Genomic DNA, 21,058 nt, shown 5'->3' on the forward strand with positions numbered 1-21,058 from the left:
GCAGAACTGTCTCCAAAACAATTTACAGGCCCTAGGAATGGCTCATGTTTGCATAAAATATCTGTTGAATCATCCATATCTTTTGACCTCTTAGTTTTACACAACACTAACTCACAATCTCTGTCTAAATGTGTGTATTAGACCAAAACCCAGTAGTGAAAAATGTAATGAAACAATCCCTTACATAAACCAAGTATGATCACTGAAAGTTGATGTACGAAATAGAAATTTTCTTGTGCTCACTCACTCCTTCAAGCCAAAATTCCCATTAACTTACACTCAGGACTCTTTCTCAAAGTGCTTATAGGTGCAGGCAGTGCATCACAGAATCACAGAATCACAGAATAGTCTAGGTTGGAAGAGACCTCCAAGATCACCGAGTCCAACCTCTGACCTAACGCTAACAAATCTTCCACTAAACCATATCACTAAGCTCTACATCTAAATGTCTTTTAAAGACCTTCAGGGATGGTGACTCAACCACTTCCCTGGGCAGCCTATTCCAGTGACTAACAACCCTTTCAGGAAAGAAGTTCTTCCTAATATCCAACCTAAACCTCTCCTGGTACAACTTTAGCCCATTCCCCCTCGTCCTGTCACCAGGCACGTGGGAGAATAGGCCAACCCCCACCTCGCTACAGCCTCCTTTCAGATACCTGTAAAGTGTGATAACGTCTCCCCTGAGCCTCCTCTTCTCCAGGCTAAACAGTCCCAGCTCCCTCAGCCGCTCCTCAGAAGACTTGTTCTCCAGACCCTTCACCAGCTTCGTAGCCCTTCTCTGGAGTCGCTCAAGCACCTCCATGTCCTTAAGATACTTAGCATCTCAAGATACTTCTCTCAAGATACACCAGCCAAGTCCTGCTCTATGCCACTATCTTCCCCACTTAACACGTACCCTGGGGCAGCCCCAGCACCATGAGCCCAGTGCTCTGCAGCTAGCATCCATGTCCTGGGAGCAGCACATCTGCAGGTGGCTGGGTTGTGAAGGGAAACCTGCCAAAAAGTTACCAGGAGGTCTGTTGCAGAGCTGTAGGCCTGTGAGACCTTCCAGAGACTGTGTTTCCCTCCAGACAGTGTGGTGCTATGTCAGTTGCTGCCTTGAGTCAGAGGGTGCCCTTTTTTCTCTCTTTGCCTGCTTCCATGGACTTTAGCTCCCACCTCTGAAAAAACGTGCAGTCATAACAAATATTGTAACCCCTAATAATGGATACCCCTCTTAAAGATATATAAAATAGAGGTGAATACAGTTTTGCAGGTTCACAAGAATTTGTTGGTGGTCCGCTCAATCACATATGTTCGATAGATAATGATGAAATGCCCTGAGTGTGAAAAGGATTCTAGTCTAAGGGATACTTGAGCTCCCTCACTGCCTGCCCCTGTGATTTCTGTGATTGATTATACATATCCTCATCTTAGTTTTAAGCTATTCTTCATTTATTTCATTTGCAACATTTATAAGTTTTTTTTTTCTTTTTTTTTTCTTTTTTTTTTTCCTGGTAATCATTTTATTCCCTGGTCTTCCTTTCATTTCGCAACAGCTGACCTGGCAGCAAGCCCAAAACATGATAAATGACAAATCACTACCAGATGAAGCTATGCATTTTACATAGCACACGTCCTCCAGCCACAGAAAACTTTGAGGCCCAATAAAATCACTAAAGTGACTGACACCAATATCGAGTTTTATATGAAGTCCTCACAGTTACAGAAAACTATGCTATTTGATTCAGAAGCAGTGATAGAAATGCAAATCCATAGCAATGCTCCCAGTCATCATCTAATACTTGCTGGCATACTTGGGAGCAGGAAAAGTCCATTGTTCCCCTGGGGAGACAGCAGCCACAGACAGAAATGCTCCACAAGAAGCAGTAACCCCTGCTGTGTCCTCTCTTATCCATGCTAGACTGCGGCAGCTGTGCCAAGTTACCTCACTGTGGATGGAGCTTGGAGTGGGTGGTGCTTTTCAAACACAGTCACAGAAAATTTTCCAGCAATCCAGCATTTTGGGCCAGGGAAGAAAGCAATATTAGAACTTACTGCTGCTAACAACCATAGTAGATCCTTCTCTACAGAGCGCATCCCCTCCATAGGGTGACAGAAAAGAAGGATGAAGTTACAGTCAAGGCAAAATATGCCTCTTCTGAGTGCCCACCAAGTAGGTTGCCATTTCCTTGGGGTCCTCCTCTGTGAAGCTAAGCACTAAAGCTGGAAGTCTCATAATGAGAATGTTTTCCTGAACTTTGTTTCACCCTCCCAGGACTGATTCCACAGGACAGTTCTTTTGTTACTCAAAGTTATCAGACAAGATTTGAGATACTCCATTTTGCAAAAAGGCTTCCCCATTTTTTCCTAGATAGACATTTTGAATCGAGGGTGTGGCATTTACAGTGCCCTTGGAGCTCATGCATAGACTTTTAGCACTTTATCTTATTGTACAGAGATCTAAATATCTATGTAAAGTAATTTTATAGAAGGCACAGAATGATAAAGTGGATGTAAACCGAAACCATTCTGAGTCACATAACACAGGCTAAACAATGCTTGGCTGTGGACACAGCCAAAAGATGTAAAGTGAGGCCAGCAGAGTCCTAAAGAGAGAAAAGACTCCCAAGGTATACCCTTCAGAAGTTTTCAAGACAAATGATACAGCCTTGCAATGAATGTTTAAAACTAAAATCAGAGGGAAAGGAAAAGACTCAATAGCAAAGTGTTGTTTAGCTATAGTTCTGTATATTCCAGATGCCACACAACTTGTTTTTCATAAGAACTGTAAAACCACTCCCTTAAGAGGGGTGTTGTTTGACTTAGTGAGAAAGTTCATAAGATATTGAACGGCTATGTATACAAACACAGAATACACAGCACATATCAGGCTTACTTAGCTGTTTCCAAATCCTGCCCTCATTCACCAAGGACTTAATTCACTGCTCACAGGGTACGGTTACAAAAATTTGTTGCCCACAAACAAGCTAGTACACATTTAGACATGCTTGTCCCTGAGGTACTATGAGAGTGAGCAACACTGAGGTTATCCAGGCTGTACACAAACCACCCTGTGGGCAGCAAATTCCCACTTCTCCCCATCACTCATGCTGCTGGAGCATGCTGCTGGGGATCAGGAGGATCAGCATCATGCTGCACGCCCCAGCGCAGTGGAGCCTGGAGTACTATACAGCCAGAAAGCACTGCTCTGCCTGCTGTAAAAAATATATGAATGAGATCTCATGCAGTCATTCCAAGAAGAGTTAGATTTGAGTGTTTCATGAACAGCCACCCAGGATGGGGCAGGAGGGGTGATCCCATGGGAGATCCTCCACCCCAGGCTTCCACAGGATGGGCCCCACACAGGCACCCATGGCACCCAGCTGCAACAACCACAGCAGTATCCACACTCTCCAAATGCATGGGACTGGGGAATACAGCACTGAAATTGCAGCAATCTTGTAGGTGGCGGTGAGGGAAACTTGAAAGGGTCAAGTCTAGGTAATACTTTCCTGACTCAGGGAATCACATGCAGTTTGGTAGAGGAGAGAGAAGGGAAGCCTGTCAACCTTCATTGGCCACAGGTAATGGTACACAGTAATTTCTTCTGATAATGTAACCAGAAGAGGAAATCCTGCAGACTAAACTCATTAAGGTCTGAGGGGAACATCATGAGGGGCTTTCTTTCTGCAGGAAGGAGAACCATACCCTGAGTTGTCTGAGTGGGGGAGCATCTGTGGTACACAAACTGAAGGCTCTCAGTAGTTCCCTTTTTGATAAATTTTAGTTCTTAAAGCTGAACTTCTCACTTTCCAATTGAAACTTATCTGTCCTTCCAAAAAGAAGAAGAAGAAGAAGAAGAAAAAAAGTTGGCACATATATGTTTTTAAGAGCCAGTAATTTGGAGATATTTGAACAACTTGTCTTTGTTGTTGCAGTTGTATCAAGCAGGTCACTAAGTAAGACATTACATTTCCAAAAGTGATCATTCTAGAAGCCATTAAATGTAATGTGGCTATTAGCATTGGCTTTGCATCAAGACCAATAACACCTTGAATATGAGGCTTTCCAAGTACCCTGTGGTGGCATAGTCTTCAACAGGTCTTCACCAAAGGGTGCATCATTTGCCAAAAATAAGCATTATTATTCACGCAGGACACCTGAGGTGTGTAGAGATTTAGCACCCATCCCTCTCATCCTTCATGTACCTGCATGTCTGCCATATGCCCTTGGTGGAATGGGCAGGAGGTTGTACCATGGCATGGGACTGCCTCTTAGAAGAGCAGTCTGTTCCCTCAGGCACTAGTGGCATTGCCAGCCCTGTCAGCCCTGTGACCACCACTTGCATCAACACCAATAAACTGTCCACAACGTTCATCGGTTTGTTCCATACGTGTTCTCTGACCTTTAGGTTGCTGCAGTTGCTTTTCTGCACATTAGTAACAGATTTGGAGAAAACGTGCTAGCTTCTTCTTTTTTTAGTCCATAGCACAGCAGCAAAACTTAGCCCATGTCCTGGTTTGTTAGGACAGAGTTATTTTTCCTCCTAGTAGCTGGTAGGGTGCTATGTTTTGGATTAGGATGCGAAGAGTGCTGATAACATGCTGATGTTTTAATTGTTGCAGAGCAGTGCTTACACCAAGCCAAGGACTTTTCAGCTCCTCTCTCTGTCCTGCCAGCGGGCAGGCTGGGGGTGCAGCAAGAGCTGGGAGGGGACAGACCCAGGACAGCTGACCCCAGCTGGCCAAAGGGATATTCCATACCAACTGACGGCATGCTAAACAATATATAGGGGTGGGTAGCTGGGATGGGGGGGGGGTAGCTGCTCGGGGATAGGCTGGGCATCGGTCAGCGGGTGGTGAGCAATTGCATTGTGCATCACTTGTTTTGTACACACTATTATTATCATTATTATTTCCTATCTTAATAAACTGTCTTTATCTCAACCCACAGGCTTCACTTTCCTGCTTCTCTCCCCCATCCCAGAGAGGGAGGGAGGAGGGTGAGCGAATGGCTGTGTGGTGTTTAGCTGCTGGACGGGTTAAACCACAACACCCACTCAATAGAAAAAGGCTCTTGATTTCAGAAGCAGTGCAGTCAGATTCCTGATATCTTATTCCAACAGTGCAACAGCTAAAATAAAGATAAAGCTAGGATGACTGGCATTTAATCTGCTAATCCTTTCAGAAGAGGTTAACTTGAAAATATAAGATACTATTTTATAAGTGTATGTCTTCACTTTGACAATGCAGATGGAACTGGCCCACAGTTCTGACCTGGCCTCCTGCTGAGGCGGTGATTTGCTGGGGATGACATCTTGGCCAGAACTCTCCTGCATTAGCAAAGCCATCCCACCCCATCCTCCACAACACAGCTGGATCCCACCCATGTTTAGGGAGAGACTTGTGCATGGGGGACTTGATGCAGGCAAAACTCAACTAGCTGATTAAAGAAATTGGGCCTTATCTTGAAAAAAAAAAAAAAAAAAAAAAAAAAAAAAAAAAAGAGAGAGAGACTTTATACCAATATCAGTCAGAAATTTTCCAATGGACACACTTACCTCATATCAGCCTGTCGAAAGCAAAACATCTTGGAGAACAATGTCACTTTCGAGGAATGTCAGTTTTAAAATAAAGATGAAGAGAAAGCATTTCCAGTAAAACAAAGCATTCTATTTCTCTTTTGAACTACATTTTTTTCACTTTTTGAAATGAATATTGTCCAATAAATTGTAAAATAAAATATCAAAATTTCAATACAGAATTTTGATTTTGTTAATAAGACTGTTTAATCTTTTTTTTTAGAATTTGAGATCACATAAAATGTTGAAAAAAAAATTTTTTCCAGAATGAAAGGCTGAAATCATAAACTTCACAACAAAGTTAAAAGTCCCATACCTGCTCTGCTGCACTTTATGTGCACTTTAAAACCATATTTATGGATTAAACTGTTTCTCTCAACATGTTTAAAATATCTGTGTAACCATTCTTTTTCAGACAAACATATGTATTTCATCTGTGTATACACATATTTCCATGAGAAACTTAAAATCCACAGAGAGAAGACAAAATCTTGCAGTCATTATTCAGACTAAAGGCAGCGGGCATTTTGACAGAGTATGGAACACAGGATATGTTACACAAACAGCGCTAGAATTTCATTATTAAAACTCTGAATGTCTATGCTTGTCATCACTAAATACACAAGTAGTTTTTGCATCCAAAAATGTAAATAACACATTATATGAACTAAACCCTTTGTCTAAGGTGATCTTTCTTAGAAATGAAAGATTTGATATTAAGAGGAATATAAACAGTTTGAAAAATCAGTCAATTGAATCTCTGTGACTCCAATCCAGGAGTTGCAGCTGAACTCAAAACTGGTCTGTTCTGTACAGAATAAGTAAAAAAGCCTCAAAATGTCCTAGAGGCTAAGCTCTGTCTAGCCAAGTAAAACAGGCACAATTTATCTGCAGAACAGGTTTTTACACACATTATAAAAACAGCACATATACAGATGTGTACTGTAGCATTATGCACCCCACGTCTCTTTGTGGTAGGAGCCAGCTCTGGGTTGTGCTCTGGCTCACTGCTGCCTCTGGGTCGCTGCTCTGGCACAGGCAGGTAGACTGGGCAGGACCCACACACAAGCACAAGCCATGTGGTACCACACTAGCCCCCAGGGCCCAGTGCTGTCACCCCGCAGAGCCTAGCCAGTGGAGGGGCCGGAGAAGCAGTCGCTCCCAGGAGGCAGAGGCTCACTGTGAGTGGAGGTGCCGGGCTCACTGGCGTATGGGCAGGACAGAGTGGAGCTCCTGGAAATACGTCTGCAGTGTGCTTTGGGTGTTAGAGCACATTTTTCATTCAAAACCTGGAACTGGATATTGTGCTAAACCTCCCATCACCAAATACCCACATATGAGGCAAGTGACTGAAACAGCAGAAACAACCACTGGAGGTACTGCAAGCTATTTATTCAGGGACCTGTTAGTTTAGATAATGTCCTGTGCTGATGGCAGTGGGCCCAGGCCTGTCCTTGTTGAAGTCAATAGATTCATTGTCTTAACCCTGAGCAGGGTAAGCCTCATGTGAGGCCAGCCTGGGTCTAAATTACATCTTTCAGATGCACATTGCAGATTGTTAAACTCCTACATGAGGAGCAGAGACATTGCTGCTGGAATCCACGGTTTCAGATTGCAGAGCAGAACGCTGAATATACAGTGAAAAACTGACATGAAACCTACTTTTATATGCATGTGTGTTTACATAATATATCTCCGAAATTGTTTATTAGTATTGTGAACTGTAAGTATATAACCTTAAAATAACCTATTCATCCAGTATCCTATTTGCAGAGGAAGATATTAGACCCCTTAACTGGATCCATTACTCTCCCAATGCTTCCCTAAAATAACTGTTTTGATTTGGGAATTTAAATGGAAGGAAGCATATGTATGTAGGCCAGCACAAATTTAAAGTATCATTTCTGTTCATTGAGCTGGTCTAATTCTGCTTCCTTCTTCTTGATCATGGTCTTTAAAGTACTTTGCATCAGATCCATTAGCTTGTGCTTTCACCTGTATATTGTCTCTCTTCTAAAACAATGGAAACAGGGTCATGAACAGACAAATCCTGCACCAGCATGGCCTACTGACTCTCAGTGTAAGAGGACTATGCTTTAGATGATCCCAGAAAAGGTGAGAGCTTGCCACTGGACCAAGATGAATGGAGTCTCCTTGCATCTTTATATGTACTTTGCTAAGGACTAACACAAACCTTAATACACTTTGTGTCAGCATCTGATCTCAGCTATCTCCGGAATGATTAATTTTCTGTTGCCAGTGTATAATGGTTCTCTGAAAGTGAGACAGAAGGAATTACCTACCACATCTCCTGTAACAAAGTGGGAGATGCTGTGCTCAGTGAAACCATGAAGATACACTTGCAGAGCAGGCTGCCCTACATTGATTAACTATTCTTATTATGCAGTGTATTATTGTTATCTATACAACTGGTGTTTACACACAATGGATAAAAACAAGTCCATTTGCCAAGTCAGACCAATGAAAACATACTTTATTTGTTCTAATTGTCATTTATAGTAAAAACAGCATAATAACTGTAGAATCTCTACAAACTCTGAAAGACAGCAGAATTAGCAAGAAGGAATGCTCCTGTTACACTGAGCAGAACTTCTTTAGTGATTGATCCGCACAAAAAGCAGGATCCTGGAATATACATAATGCTATTTCTTAAGAAGGAGAATAATTTTTGTTTCTTTTACATGCCTATTTCTAAACACATTTTTGTACTCAAATAAAAATGTATTGTATTTGAGGTCTTAACCGTATCATTAGTGACAACAACAAATCAAGGTTGCTGAATCCCATTCTGATTTATTTTGCTGATGGTGTTAAATAAAAAGTACATAAAACACAATTGAGTCATTTTAAGTCCTCTCTTCAAATCCTAATCATGAATTGCTGCATCTAGATAAAATCTAAACAGAACAAAGCTTTTTCTTTGGTGTAAACAGGGAGACGTACAAAGCAGAGACCCCACAAATTCCAGTGGAGGTAAATACCTTCACTGCCTATTAGGATTTCTGGTTAGAAATTTGCTCAGTGATAGTGGGACTGTGCATGAATGACTACACAGGATCTACTATTAGGAATAATTAGTGCAAGGAAACTAACTACAATGCATGGCATATAGAAAAAAGCTAGCCTAAGGATAAGAAAAGTCTGACAGTTGCTCAAACAGAAAGAAAGATGAAAATGCTTTGCTTACCTGTGCTGACAGCTCCCTCTTGGTTGGTAGTGACACTTCTGTAGGGCACATTGGGTCAATCAGCCCTCGCACTCCAAGGTAGCTTGCTTTGTTCATTTTCAAGCACCTACCTGCACAGAAACCAGACTGACTTCTCTGGCTAAGGCATTGCACAAGTCCAGATAATGATTAGACTCTTGGCCCAAAGACCCCATTTGAAGAGGATGTCAAAACTCTCACTCATGAGACACTCACAAGGGATGAACATGAGTACTGCTGTGTGCAGCCAGTAGCAGTGTGGCAGGACAGGGCTTAATTTCAGCCCTTCTGATAATAAGTGCAGCACGGCAGCAAGGGGCAGCTGTTGCTGAAGATCTGAAGCTCACCAGCATAGAGCAGGGCACTCCAGCTGTGCGGGAAGGGCAGGATGGCAGTGCAAGCAGCCATGCAGGAGAGGTACACGCATCCCTGCTGTGTCAGTCACGCCTGAGCTGTAAGTGATGTGACAGTCTAGGACAGCTGAGCCCTGGCATGGTCTCTGCCATCACACATCGTATTACATGTACACCATAAGTAGGGGCTGGAGGGTTGTTAGCCCTTGTTATGCCTGCCAAATTAGCCCCACTCTGCTCACATACACAGTACCCTGTAAATATGTGCCTGCTGATCTACACAACTCCGTATACCTTTTGCCAGTCACAGGTTGAGTCCTGGCCTAGAAGTCATGACCCTGCTGCAAAGCAGATAAAAAATGTAGCAAGTAGAGGATTTGTTGGGTGATCCAGCTGTTCTCCCACCACCAGATGTAGTTCATGAATCTCTCCTCTCATCTAACTTTTCCCTGAGTGATACCCAAATGTCTTCCCCTGCAAGGACGAGCCTTTCACCCTAAGCAAGTGCACATGAGCCCACATGGCAGGGCAGCACTCCTTGAGCCTGACAAGAGCTGGAGCCTTCAGCTGCATACAGTGTATATGGGAGGAAGGAAATCCAAGAGAGGTGATCTGCCATATAGCCACTGATCTTCAGATGGTCAGATACCTGAGCACCAGAGAGCAAAGGTTGCAATGTTGGAATGCAGCCAAATTTAACCTCAAAGTCTTCAGACAGCCAATGATAGTTCTGTCTGCTCAAGAAATGCTATCATGGACCAGAACAGTCACCATCTTGCTGGAGGAATGAGTTGTAACTAGTGCCACTGCCTGTTCCAGATGATATATTTGTGGTTAGACAGGTGCTGCACATTTGCTTATTTCATGTATCTGCTGCAGCAGTCATTCTAATCCTACTTTCCTTATCTGTTCATTATAGGAAGAAGTCCTTCATTATAGTGACACCTTTGTTGGTCTCTGGATGCAAGAGCTGTCTGGACAGATGTCATTCTTCTTGTAATATCTAGTCATGCATATCACAGTTGAAAAGTACGTTCATAGTTTCTATCTCAGAATAGAATCCACGTGTTCTGATGATGGGCTTCGGGACCCAGAGTGCCCTGAGCTGGAGGACCGTGATGGTGGGAATGACAAACTCCCAACTGACCCTGAACGTGTGCAGGATTTGCTGTTCCACCTGGATCCATACAAGTCCATGGGTCCAGATGGGATTCATCCCAGGGTGCTTAAAGAGCTGGCTGACGTCATTGCAGGACCTCTCCCAGTTGTTTTTCAATGATCTTGGGAATCTGGAGAGGTCCCAGTAGACTGGAAGCTGGCAAATGTGCCAATTTTCAAGAAGGGTAAGAAAGAAGACCCTAGCAATTACAGGCCTGTCAGTCTCACGTCAGTGCCTGGTAAAATTATGGAGAAGATGATTCTTGAAGTTATTGAAGCGTACCTGGGGGACAATGCAGTCATTGGTCCCAGCCAACATGGGTTCATGAGGGGTAAGTCCTGCCTAACAAATTTGATTTCCTTTTATGATAAGATCACCCGTCTAGTCAACCAAGGGAAACCAGCTGGTGTGATCTTTTTGGACTTCAGCAAGGCTTTTGACATGGTTTCCCATAGGATCCTACTGGAAAAAATGTCCAGCATACAGCTTAACAAAAATATCATACGATGGGTGAGCAATTGGCTGACGGGCAGGGCTCAAAAGGTTGTGATAAATGGGGCTACATCAGGCTGGTGGATGGTCACTAGTGGGGTCCCTCAAGGCTCTGTTTTAGGGCCAGTCCTCTTCAATGTTTTTATAGATTTGGATGTAGGACTAGAAGGTGTTTTGAGCAAATTTGCCAACGACACCAAACTTGGAGGAGTTGTGGACTCGGATGAGGGTGGAAAAGCTCTGCAGAGAGATCTGGACAGATTGGAGAGCTGGGCAATCACCAACCACATGAAGTTTAACAAAAGCAAGTGCCAGGTCCTGCACCTGGGACGCGGCAACCCTGGCTATACGTACAGACTGGGCGACGAGATGCTGGATTACAGCCCCACAGAGGGCAAGTTGAATATGAGCCAGCAGTGTGCCCTGGCAGCCAGGAGAGCCAACCGTATCCTGGGGTGCATCAAGCATGGCATTGCTAGTCGGTCAAGGGAAGTGATTGTCCCACTCTACTCTGCGCTGGTGCGGCCTCAAGTACCGTGTGCAGTTCTGGGCACCACAGTACAAAAAGGACATTCAACTGTTGGAGAGCGTCCAGAGGAGGGCGACGAAGATGGTGAAGGAACTGGAGAGGAAAACATATGAGGAGCAGCTGAGGTCACTGGGACTGTTCAGCCTGGAGAAGAGGAAACTGAGGGGGGACCTCATCATGATCTACAACTTCCTCACAAGGGGGAGTGGAGAGGTGGGTGACCTATTCTCCATAAAAACCAGTGATAGGACCCATGGGAATGGGGTTAAGTTGAGGCAAGGGAAGTTTAGACTAGACATCAGGAGGAGGTTCTTCACTGAGAGGGTGGTTGCACACTGGAACAGGCTCCCTAGTGAAGTAGTCACTGCACCAAACCTGTCTGAATTTAAGAAGAGATTGGACTGTGCACTTAGTCACATGGTCTAAACTTTTGGGTAGACTTGTGCAGTGCAAGGAGTTGGACTTGATGATCCTTATGGGTCCCTTCCAACTTGGGATATTCTATGATTCTATGATTCTGTGTTCTCCTTTCATGCCTCAGCAGAGATTTAGCTGTCTGAGATGCTTGCTGTGGGATCTTGCACATCCCATTTAACACCAACACTGAGACATAAAGCAGCATCATATGCCCTGACCTGTTCCTACATAAGGACTCGGGGCATGATCAGTTGTCTTTATGAAAATTTCCCCTGAACCCTGGCATGAACTGCATATACACCAGATGAGATTCAGCAAAGACAGGATAAATGTAATTTCCATTTCTGAACTATGATTTTGTCTTATCAGGATACCCAGACTCCCAAAATAACAATGAAAAGTAGAGATTGAAACAGCAAAAATCACTGCAGAGCATAAAGAGTAAAATAAGACAGAAAGAGGCTATGTCTCCCCACTCTGATCACATCCATGTGGGAGGCAAAAGCAAACAGACCTTGGTAGCAGCACAGCTGTTGTGAAAGGGACAAGACAGGTAGACTTTCAGGGAGTCATTTTTCCACTTAATAAAAATACTTAATTTCAGCTCTGAATCTGCTCCATATACTGGGAGCCTTTCAGCGGTTAGGAGCAGTACAATACAAAGTCCACAGTTCTGTGGTTCTCTGGTACAGTGTGATGAGCACAGGTCCATTACATTCTCCATTTTGTAAGCCTGCTTCTCAGTGTCATCAGGGGCCAGTTGCTGACAATCTAAGTATTTGGATATGTATAAGACAGCAGAAGAAGAGTAGCAATATTATGGTCTTATAAACCTAACTGCAAGTCAGTACTCCATTCAATTCTTAAGTTTTGTGGTTTTTTTTTGTTTGTTTGTTTTTGGTTTTTTTTTTCCAAACTATTAGTCCTTCTCTTCATGAAGGTTAGATAAATAATTTTTCTCCTGCTCAAGCATCAACATTCAGATGGTATTAAGGAACAGCAAAGCATCAGACAGTGAAGTGCTGCTTTATGTACAGCTTTTTCCACGTAGCCAGCCAGAGCTGACTCATTTTTGAATGTTTATTTGCAGATATTAAAACAAACAGTTGCCTTTAAAATCTCCTGTGAATCCCTCTGTCTCTTCCTTGTAATCCCAAACTGAAGCAATGAAAAGAAGGTTATTATTAGATCATCCGTAAAACATCATCTTCTGTCCAACTTTTATTGTGGGGTACAAGAGATACTAAGAGTATCATATAGATACTGCAATGGCTCTTATGCCCTACAAAACAGACAAGCAGTTTTGCACAGAGCAGTGAGGACAACTCCTTTATGTGCAAACAGTAAATTTAAGGTACATGCATGAAAATTAAAATGTGCTCTTTATGTTGTTGATCGCTTCTGTTATTTTTTCAGAGTTTTTCGTTGGTTAGATAGTTTTACTTATGCTCAGTGAAACACTTCCTTTCTGCTCTTCAAAAGCAGAATAGCTGGGGTCCTGCTGGCCACAACAGGAATAGGACTGGATCCAGATTCCCAACAGCTGTAGCAAAGGTACCATAGAACAATCCTTTTTCCTAGACCTGCAATGTGCTCACAGATTAAAGATGCATTTTAATCCTGACCAGTGTGCTTTAATGCATGAACAGATTAGTTAGTATCAGAAAATTTCTAGGAACAAATAGGCAGCGAAGAGGAATTATGTTAAACTTATATGTCATTATCTATCCCTTGTCTACCCTGTCCCCTGTCTAGAAGTACCTTTTTTTTTCTTTTTTTTTTTTTTTTTTTTTTTTTTTTTTTTTTTTTTTTTTTTTTTTCCAAGCACAACATTTAATAAAAGTAGATGTCTGGGCAGAAATACACTCTGTCGCTCTGTCTAGGTATTTCATTCTCCTCTAGAGCAACACCACTCTGGCAACAAGTAAAATTTCCCCATTTAATTATATGAGTGCCAGTCAAGAGTTAATGAAGCTATATCAGTGTAAAAATGATAAATATAATGAAGAATAAGATCCCTTATCGCTACTTAAACCACTAAGCTGAACACCTGTACTGTCTTTGCACTTTCAAAAGAAATGTATTGTATTTCAGAGAATTACAGTAGCACTTTTTACATACCAGTCACAAAATTATTAATCTTGTATAAATCTTGATTTTTCTACTTGTAGATACTTGCAAACATTTTGGCAATTATAACCTGTGGGTAGCAAACTGAGATCTTATTTCTGGAGGTTCTCTGTGGTTTTCAGATCTGGTACAAATGAATCACTTTTTTTCATGAGCTTCCTTCCCAACTTGTCTACTTAGTAAACAAAATGTCTCTGGATAGGGAGTCCCAAATGTGCTGTTTTTAACAGACGTTTTCATTTTAATACACATATGCTGAACATTGTATCAATGTGCAAAGTCATAAATTAGGTGGGGAAGGCTTTGAAAGCTTACATCTTGAAATACAGTGAATCTGTCCTTTAATTCACATCACAAAGAACAGTCCTGACAGGCTGACAGTACTGACAGGCTGAAAGAAAGTCCCACCAGAGTGTGCAACGAGACACTCACTGTAATATTCTCTGTGTCACTACCTTAATCCTGCAGCAGCCAAAGTCATTCAAAGTTCTATATAGCAGCCAAAATGTCTATCCATGACTAGATTGAGAGACTTAAGTATTAGTGTCACAGAGGTACTACTCCTCTTTGAATCCTGATTTTCACCAAGCTGAGTACTACTTGAGGCAAAGTCCCATGAAAGTCTGCAGCTGAGCTCTGAAAATAATAATAATAATAATAATAATAATAATAAATCCCGAAATCTGTGAATAATTAGCCACTTGGAAATCTCTGAATAAATTTCAAACAAAAGCAAGTACATTTTAAAGGTTCTGTTTTGGCTCAGTGCATGATACATGGATGAGAAGATGGGACTCAGGATCACACTATGCACCCTGCTTAATTTGGACTGTGAGCTTGGACATTGGAAAGAGGTGGGATTTGATCCCAAGATAGCAAATACTATTCTTCTCTGAAAAGCATTTGCTCTCGTGTGGGGGAGGAAAGTTTTCGTTCCTTAAAACAGGTAACTTCTTTGCCTGCCCCAGGCTGAGTTGTGCTTGGCATTCAGAGGCATGACTCAAAATGAAGGAGAGGGTCCTGTGAAAGACAAAGGCAGCTGCCTACTCTACAAGTCAGTTCATGCAAGGAGATCCGCTGGCATTTGGTGCTGACCCTGTTTGCTTTCTGTAATTTGTATTTGCCCCCGGATACTGTGCCAACGCTAAATCCCCCTTCTCTCAGGAAGCCATTACCAGCGAGGAAAGGTGTGCGCCGGGCCCTATCGGCCGTGGCCCAGGTGGGGCCAGCCGCCCGCCGAGCCGCACCCGGAGGCCCGGCCCTGAGCCCGGCGGAACCCCAGGGCAGTCCCGCACCGCCCCGTACCCCACGTCCGATTGCTCCACCTGGGAGTGAGTAGGAAGGTGCCCTTCAGTAGCTTCATCTCCAAATATTTTTATTTGCCACCTCTGCTGTTTCCCTCCAGCCGGCACTCTTGGCCGCTGCTGTCAATTCGCGCGAAAGCACGGCGGGCACCCTGCCCAGGGAACACGCACCTCATCCCGACGGAAGACGAGGGCAGCGGCAGCCCGACCGTGCCCGGCGGAGCGAGGCCGCCGAGCCCCACGCGCGCGCCTCATCACGGAAAGCGGAGGCGGGGGCTCCGCGGAGGGACCGGAGCCGCGCGGGGCCGGGGGGGTGCAGGGCAGGATGCGTGCAGCACCGCGCACACGCTGCCCGCGCTCCCGCGGGGTCGGAGCTGCGGACCTTCGCGAAGCGTGGAGCGCAAGCCGGCTCGGAGCCAGCCGGAGGGTTCGCTGTTCCCACAGCACCCACCTGGGGCCCTGACGCCCTCCAAAGCCAGGGCCCAGGCGCAGACCGCCCTCCTAAGCTTCGCTGCGGGGACCCGCCGGGGCGCCCGGCCCCGGCCGCCCCTCGATGGCCACGGTAGGGGGGAGCCGAGGCGACGGGAGGCGTCGGGGTGACATCTGGCCGGCCCCCGCAGCCCTCCTGCTGCCGTTGCCCCTCGGACGCTTCACAGAAGCCCGGAGCAGGGGTAGCTGCAGCGCGGCCGCTCCCTCGCAGAGGGGCGAGGGGGAAGAAAGGGGCTCTGTCCTCACCGGCGGCGACCGAGGTAGCCGAGAAGCTCCGGCGGGCCCCCTCCGCCCCTCGGCACACGCGTTTCCATTTGACGGGCCAGGTCTCCTGCCAGAGAGCAGTGTTTATTCATTACATAAACAGAAGTGAAAGGAATTAAGCGGGTAGATATGATAGCTCAGGGGTACCTTTCAGGCTCTTTAACACAGATTTTCCATGCTCATAGAAAACAGGACATCCTTACAACCGAAAACAGGCAGTAAGTTTTTGTAGCTGTGTATTCATAAACAGCCAACGATGGTTTCCATTTCGGTTCTGCCCTACAGCATGCTAAGGGCAAAGAGCTCTTTTACATAATTTTATCGCTGTTACAATTTCCTCTGTCCCTAGCACTTTCCCTAAATGAATGACAGCATGACACAATTAGCACAGATGCTTAAAAGGTCAGCTTATAGATAAAAGGTTTTCACTGCAGTTTCAAGAACGCATAGGTGCAACACTTAATTTGAACACTCATAGGTTTCATCCATGTAGTCTGTTCATGGTGTGGAAACCAAATGCACAATAGTGAGACCTGAGTAAATGAGGCAAAATTATTGCAGTTACACTCTGGGGTGCTAGAATGACTCCCTACACTTACTTCTGCAGAGCAAGGGCCACTTCTCTAAAACGATGTAGGGCTGCATCCCACTACCTCCCTTCTTGCCTTTTGCCTCCCCTGCCTCCATGTTTCTACAGGGGAAAGAAAAGAAAGAAAATGGAAGAAAGGGAGGAAGTGAGGAAGAAAAAGCTTTGCATCAAGTTCTGGACATTGGCACAAGAACCACCAGCTCACACATCCAATTAGGACACAGAGACATTTCCATCTGACTGACCTGGTAATTCCCAACTAAGCAACAAAGAGCTCCACACTGAAACAGTCATGAGCAAAAGCCACATGTGTACAGCTTCAGAAGATACTGGACCCACAAACTGAAGACAGAGAGCCTGGCCCAAGAAAAGTGCATTACACAGATTTAGATTTGGAAAACAAGTTATTGTTAAGAGACTGGGCTGGTTTACCCCTCACTAAACCAGCCCAGAAGCAGGAATTCAGGACTAGTCCAAACCCTGCAGCTTTCACCAGTGGCTGGAGCCAGTGGGGATGCAAACTCACAAAGAGCAAGCTCGAGCGTGCTGGCTTGATTCCACTGCCTGTCTGCTGCAGCCCTCAGAGGCCCCCGCAACCCAGGGGGCTGTGGTCTACAGATGGAAAACCTCTGGATACTGGCAGGTGTGCAAGTATCAAAGTATGTGTAAGAGGATGGCTGAGACAGGAGAGGGGAGCGTGCATGGAAACAAACTTTGTCCCGCATAGCTGTCAGGCTCTCCTCTCCGATCTGTCTCTCCTGCCAGACAGCTGCTGGCGAAGGAAGTGACCACATGGCCCCGCGGTTACACAAGGAGCAAACCGCACAGAGACAGAGCAGCCGGCGCGCGGTCACTCCTCCTTGCCTCGCCCGAGCCTCCCTCCGGAAGCACGGAGAGACCTGGAGGTCCATAAACGAACGGGGAGGTGAGACTGCGAGATGAGGGCGCACAGCCGTCGGGCGGGCTGCGGAAGCTCATTGCCGCTCCAGCGGGGCCCTGCCGGCGCAGGACAGGCTCGGGGCAGGTGGCGGGGAGGCCACGGCCGGCCGGTTCCGCCGGGACAGAGCCCGGCCCGCTGGCGGCGGCGAGGCAGCGCGGAGCGGTGCCGCCGTCGGGCTGGGCAGAGGCGGGCCGCGGGGAGGGCGGCGCGGCCGCAGCTACGCTACCGGGGCACAGTCGCTACCTCGCAAGCGGTGCGAAACGCCGCGAGCGGAACGCTTGTCCCGCCGTGTCCCGCGAGCCTCCGCGCCCTGGCCGGCACCTCCTCCAGCACGTCTTCAGCAGAGGCGTAATTGGAGCAGCGCGGGTTCGCCTCCCGCCGTCGTTTTCGGGGACCCCCGGGGCAGGGGACGGCGCTGAGGCAGCCGCAGGGAGGTATCGCCCCGGCGGCGAGCACGGGCCGTGCGCGACGGGACTACCGGGGGTGGGCGGCCCAGCTTTACCGCAGCTTAGTTTCAGCTCCCGCTTTTCGTAAACTGACCACGATGCCATTTTTAATTTCTCAGCCAGCCGACTTTTTCGCGGGAGAGCAAGTTACGCTAGAGCGCCCTTCAGAGAGAGACATCCAGCCGCACGCATTTGCGCTACGGTGCAGTCTGAAATTAAGAAGGCCATGGGCTAATGCCCTCTCGTTAAAACCACCCTTATTCTCCGCGTTCAGCATTTTCTTCGTGCTGTGCCTTGCTGTCAGATATTTAAGAGATCTCTCCTGCGTGTAACTGATTAGCACTCTCCCCCACACACATCCTCTCATCACTTGTGTGAGAAAGGAATCAGAAACAGGCGCAGTCCCCCCGTCGGAGAGTCCCGCGGGAGTCCTCCGCTCCTCCTCGCTCTGCGCACGGAAGCCTGCGCTCCCTCCCGGCGCTATCCAGTGCTCGGCTCCGTTCGCAGCCTCAACAGGAAAAGGCCGGGGCCACCCGGCCCGGCCCAACCACTACGGACTGCCTGCCCCAGCAGGTTCCCCTCCTGTCCCGTCTCTCCCTGCTGACAGCCCGTCGACGAACCCGCCGCCCCCGAGGTGCTTCCGCAGGTCCCCACGCGTGGATCCCGCGGGGCGCTGAGCGGCGCGATTAAAGCACCATCCGAGCTGTGCATCCCTCTGATGTGCATGGAACACCAGGGAGACGAGGGCATGCAAAAGCTGGCGATTCACTAAACTCTGTGTGTCTACGTACTTTCATCTTCTCAAAAATGATGCTATGCTAGGAATGCTCACTAAAATAATGAGGGTACGTAACTGTGAAATGATGAAGTTTAGACTGGACTTTGGAAAGGTAGGGGACAAAAGGTAGGCGAAGCACGGATGGAGTCCGGATAGCCAAGCCCGTGCTCTGTCTGCGTCCATCCCCACGTACACACTAGCATTTCTGACCTCTTCTCGGAAAGAACTCCTCTCCAACAAGCTCGGCAAACACACTCCCTTATTGCGAAGCGCCCCCGGCCACAGCAATACCCAGGCTCCGCTACCTGTTTCCGCAAGGCGCGTTATCCTCCTGTCCCTCCGTGGCTCCTGAACTGCCGGGGCCGCCGACCCAGCCAACCTCGGGACGGAGGACTCGGCCCGCGGCTCCGCGCAGCCCTCGGGGCGGCCCTGGGCGAGCTCCCCGAGCCCCGCACGCCAGCGCGGGAGCGGCGGGTCCGCGGCAGCGGCGGGGACCGAGGATGGGGACGGGGGGGCTGCCGCAGGGAACTGGGCGGGGGGCGCGCCAGTGCATCCGCGGCTTTCCGCACCGCCCTCTCGTCGCCTGGCGGAGCCAGGCACCGAAAACAAGAAACACTGAGAAATCTCCCGTACACTCTATTTTTCCTCCAGACACACTATTTATGAATTACTGCTGCACGTTTGCTATTCCCGCGGGGAACAACGCTCGTATTGATTTTGTTGGTTCCGACTGCTATATTTGTCTTGGAGAAAAGGTGTACGCATACAGAAAATGTGTTATTTTATCGAAATCTAATATGCAGCCGTCCGCGAAACGCGCACAAACACTCTGAAATAACGAGAGGAAAGGACCGACACGCAACAAAGGGCGCTGCTCCGGCCCTCCAGCGGGGCAGGTCTCGTTGCACGCCGGCCCTACCCAGGGCTCTCTATCCAATTTCCTCCACGGCACATTTATTTGGAGGCCTCCAGAGCAGACGCTCGTTTTCTGTCGCGCCGTCTAGAACAGACAATAGCTCTAATGCCGTACCTCTGATGGTCACGGACGGAGAGAGCCGCGGAGAGCTCGGCTGCGGGCCGAGCCCGACGCGGCACTTGGGCTAGTGCTTCTCCTGGCCGGAGCCCGCGGGGCGCTCGCCTCCCCAGCACTCAGCCAGAGGCAGCCCAGGTCGTCCCGCCGCGGACGGGAAGCAGAGGAGGCCTTGCGGGAGTCCCGAGGGGAAACCATTGTGCGCGGCGTCCGGGCTGGGACCGGGCGGCCCCGCTGCGCTCCCCGATTCCGATTCGCAGCAGCGATTCCCGGGGAAGACGAGAAGCTTCCGGCAGCCGGGGTCCGCGGACGTCGCCCTGAGGGGCTGTGCCGGTCACATCGCGGCGGCGCGGGCCCTCGAGATCCCCCCGCCCCACACCCCGCCATCCGGTCGGCGCGACGGGCGCACGGCGGCCCGGGCCGGGGGACGGCACGGGCAGCAGCCCGAGCCCCATGGGGAGATGCCTGTAAGCCGTTTCCAGACGATCGAGGAGGGCCGGGCCGGGGCGTCCCGGGGCTGACAGGGTCCCCCGTCCGCCAGCGAGGACACTGGGGAACCCGACGGACGCGTCGGACCCTCCTGATCGGCCTGCCCGGGGCGGGGAGCGGGAACGGAGCGCGCCTGCGGCCGGCCTGCGGCGCCCCGCTCCCGGCGTAGCGGCTGCGCGCCCGCGCCCAGCCCCGGCCGGGACAGCCGGCTCCACCGCCCCTGCTCCGCCCGCCGTCCCGGCGGCTGGGTTGGCTTCCATCGCGCCATTCTAAACCTCGTCGCAGTCAGAAAAGAGCGCTACTTGCCTGTCTGTCTGAAAGACCTTGTTGCGGCCGCAGCTGTTAGGGATCCTAAGACTAAACTTAAGCGAGACTCGGTCTAGGGTTAGATCTATTTTAGCGGTGGGCAAATGAGAGACTTACTGGGGATATGCCGGATTCACTAAGGCTTGGCGCGGCCACGCACTCATCTACAGTCGTACAGATTCGGGGCCTAGAATTTGAAACAAAAATTTCGGGGGGTGGGGGGAAGAGCAAGTATTACGGGGCTAGTTCTTTCCTACAACGTCTCAAAAGCAGAATTCTACTTTATCAAACTCAGTATTTCCAACCGTCCGGGCAATTTTCTCAGCTTGATTTATGGAAACGCCACAAAATGTCTCACATCTATCGTCAGAGCAAAAACAAAAAAAGAGGGAGAAAAGGGTGGAAACATAACGACAAGTTTAATTAAAAACACCTGTCTAGTTAAATACGTGCAGAGAAGCAGATACCCCGATTATTTACTTCACCTGCGATGGACAAGCTGTTGCTTTATTCCCCTGAAACGTCCCGAGCACAATAGCAGTATTTGGTTTGGG

At 47.7% G+C, this 21,058-nt stretch overlaps 2 protein-coding genes across 2 annotated transcripts; one reads left to right on the plus strand and one right to left on the minus strand.

The window, feature by feature from the left end:
• The first annotated feature begins 15,726 nt into the window (after nucleotides 1-15,726).
• On the plus strand, nucleotides 15,727-19,744 carry LOC118170831 (collagen alpha-1(I) chain-like). The gene is made up of 3 exons (XM_035333400.1): nucleotides 15,727-15,735; nucleotides 17,441-17,938; nucleotides 18,021-19,744. The coding sequence occupies exons 1-3, from the start codon at nucleotides 15,727-15,729 to the stop codon at nucleotides 18,231-18,233; spliced, it is 720 nt and encodes a 239-aa protein (XP_035189291.1). The 3' UTR covers nucleotides 18,234-19,744.
• Nucleotides 19,745-19,752: 8 nt separating this feature from the next.
• Nucleotides 19,753-21,048, minus strand: LOC118171006. The gene is made up of 2 exons (XM_035333701.1): nucleotides 20,366-21,048; nucleotides 19,753-20,330 (listed from the first exon to the last, which is right to left on the minus strand). The coding sequence occupies exons 1-2, from the start codon at nucleotides 20,464-20,466 to the stop codon at nucleotides 19,829-19,831; spliced, it is 603 nt and encodes a 200-aa protein (XP_035189592.1). The 5' UTR covers nucleotides 20,467-21,048; the 3' UTR covers nucleotides 19,753-19,828.
• Between the last annotated feature and the right edge of the window lie 10 nt (nucleotides 21,049-21,058).

Source organism: Oxyura jamaicensis, chromosome 8 (assembly GCF_011077185.1).
Source record: "Oxyura jamaicensis isolate SHBP4307 breed ruddy duck chromosome 8, BPBGC_Ojam_1.0, whole genome shotgun sequence".
Taxonomy (NCBI): Eukaryota; Metazoa; Chordata; class Aves; order Anseriformes; family Anatidae; genus Oxyura; species Oxyura jamaicensis.

Coding starts and splice junctions, on each gene's coding strand:
- LOC118170831 (XM_035333400.1), top strand. Junction 17,939..18,020: donor GCGCGACGGGACTACCGGGG/GTGGGCGGCCCA, acceptor TTAATTTCTCAG/CCAGCCGACTTTTTCGCGGG.
- LOC118171006 (XM_035333701.1), bottom strand. CDS start 20,466: ATGGCGCGATGGAAGCCAACCCAGCCGCCGGGACGGCGGGCGGAGCAG. Junction 20,331..20,365: donor GGCGCGGGCGCGCAGCCGCT/ACGCCGGGAGCG, acceptor GCCGGCCGCAGG/CGCGCTCCGTTCCCGCTCCC.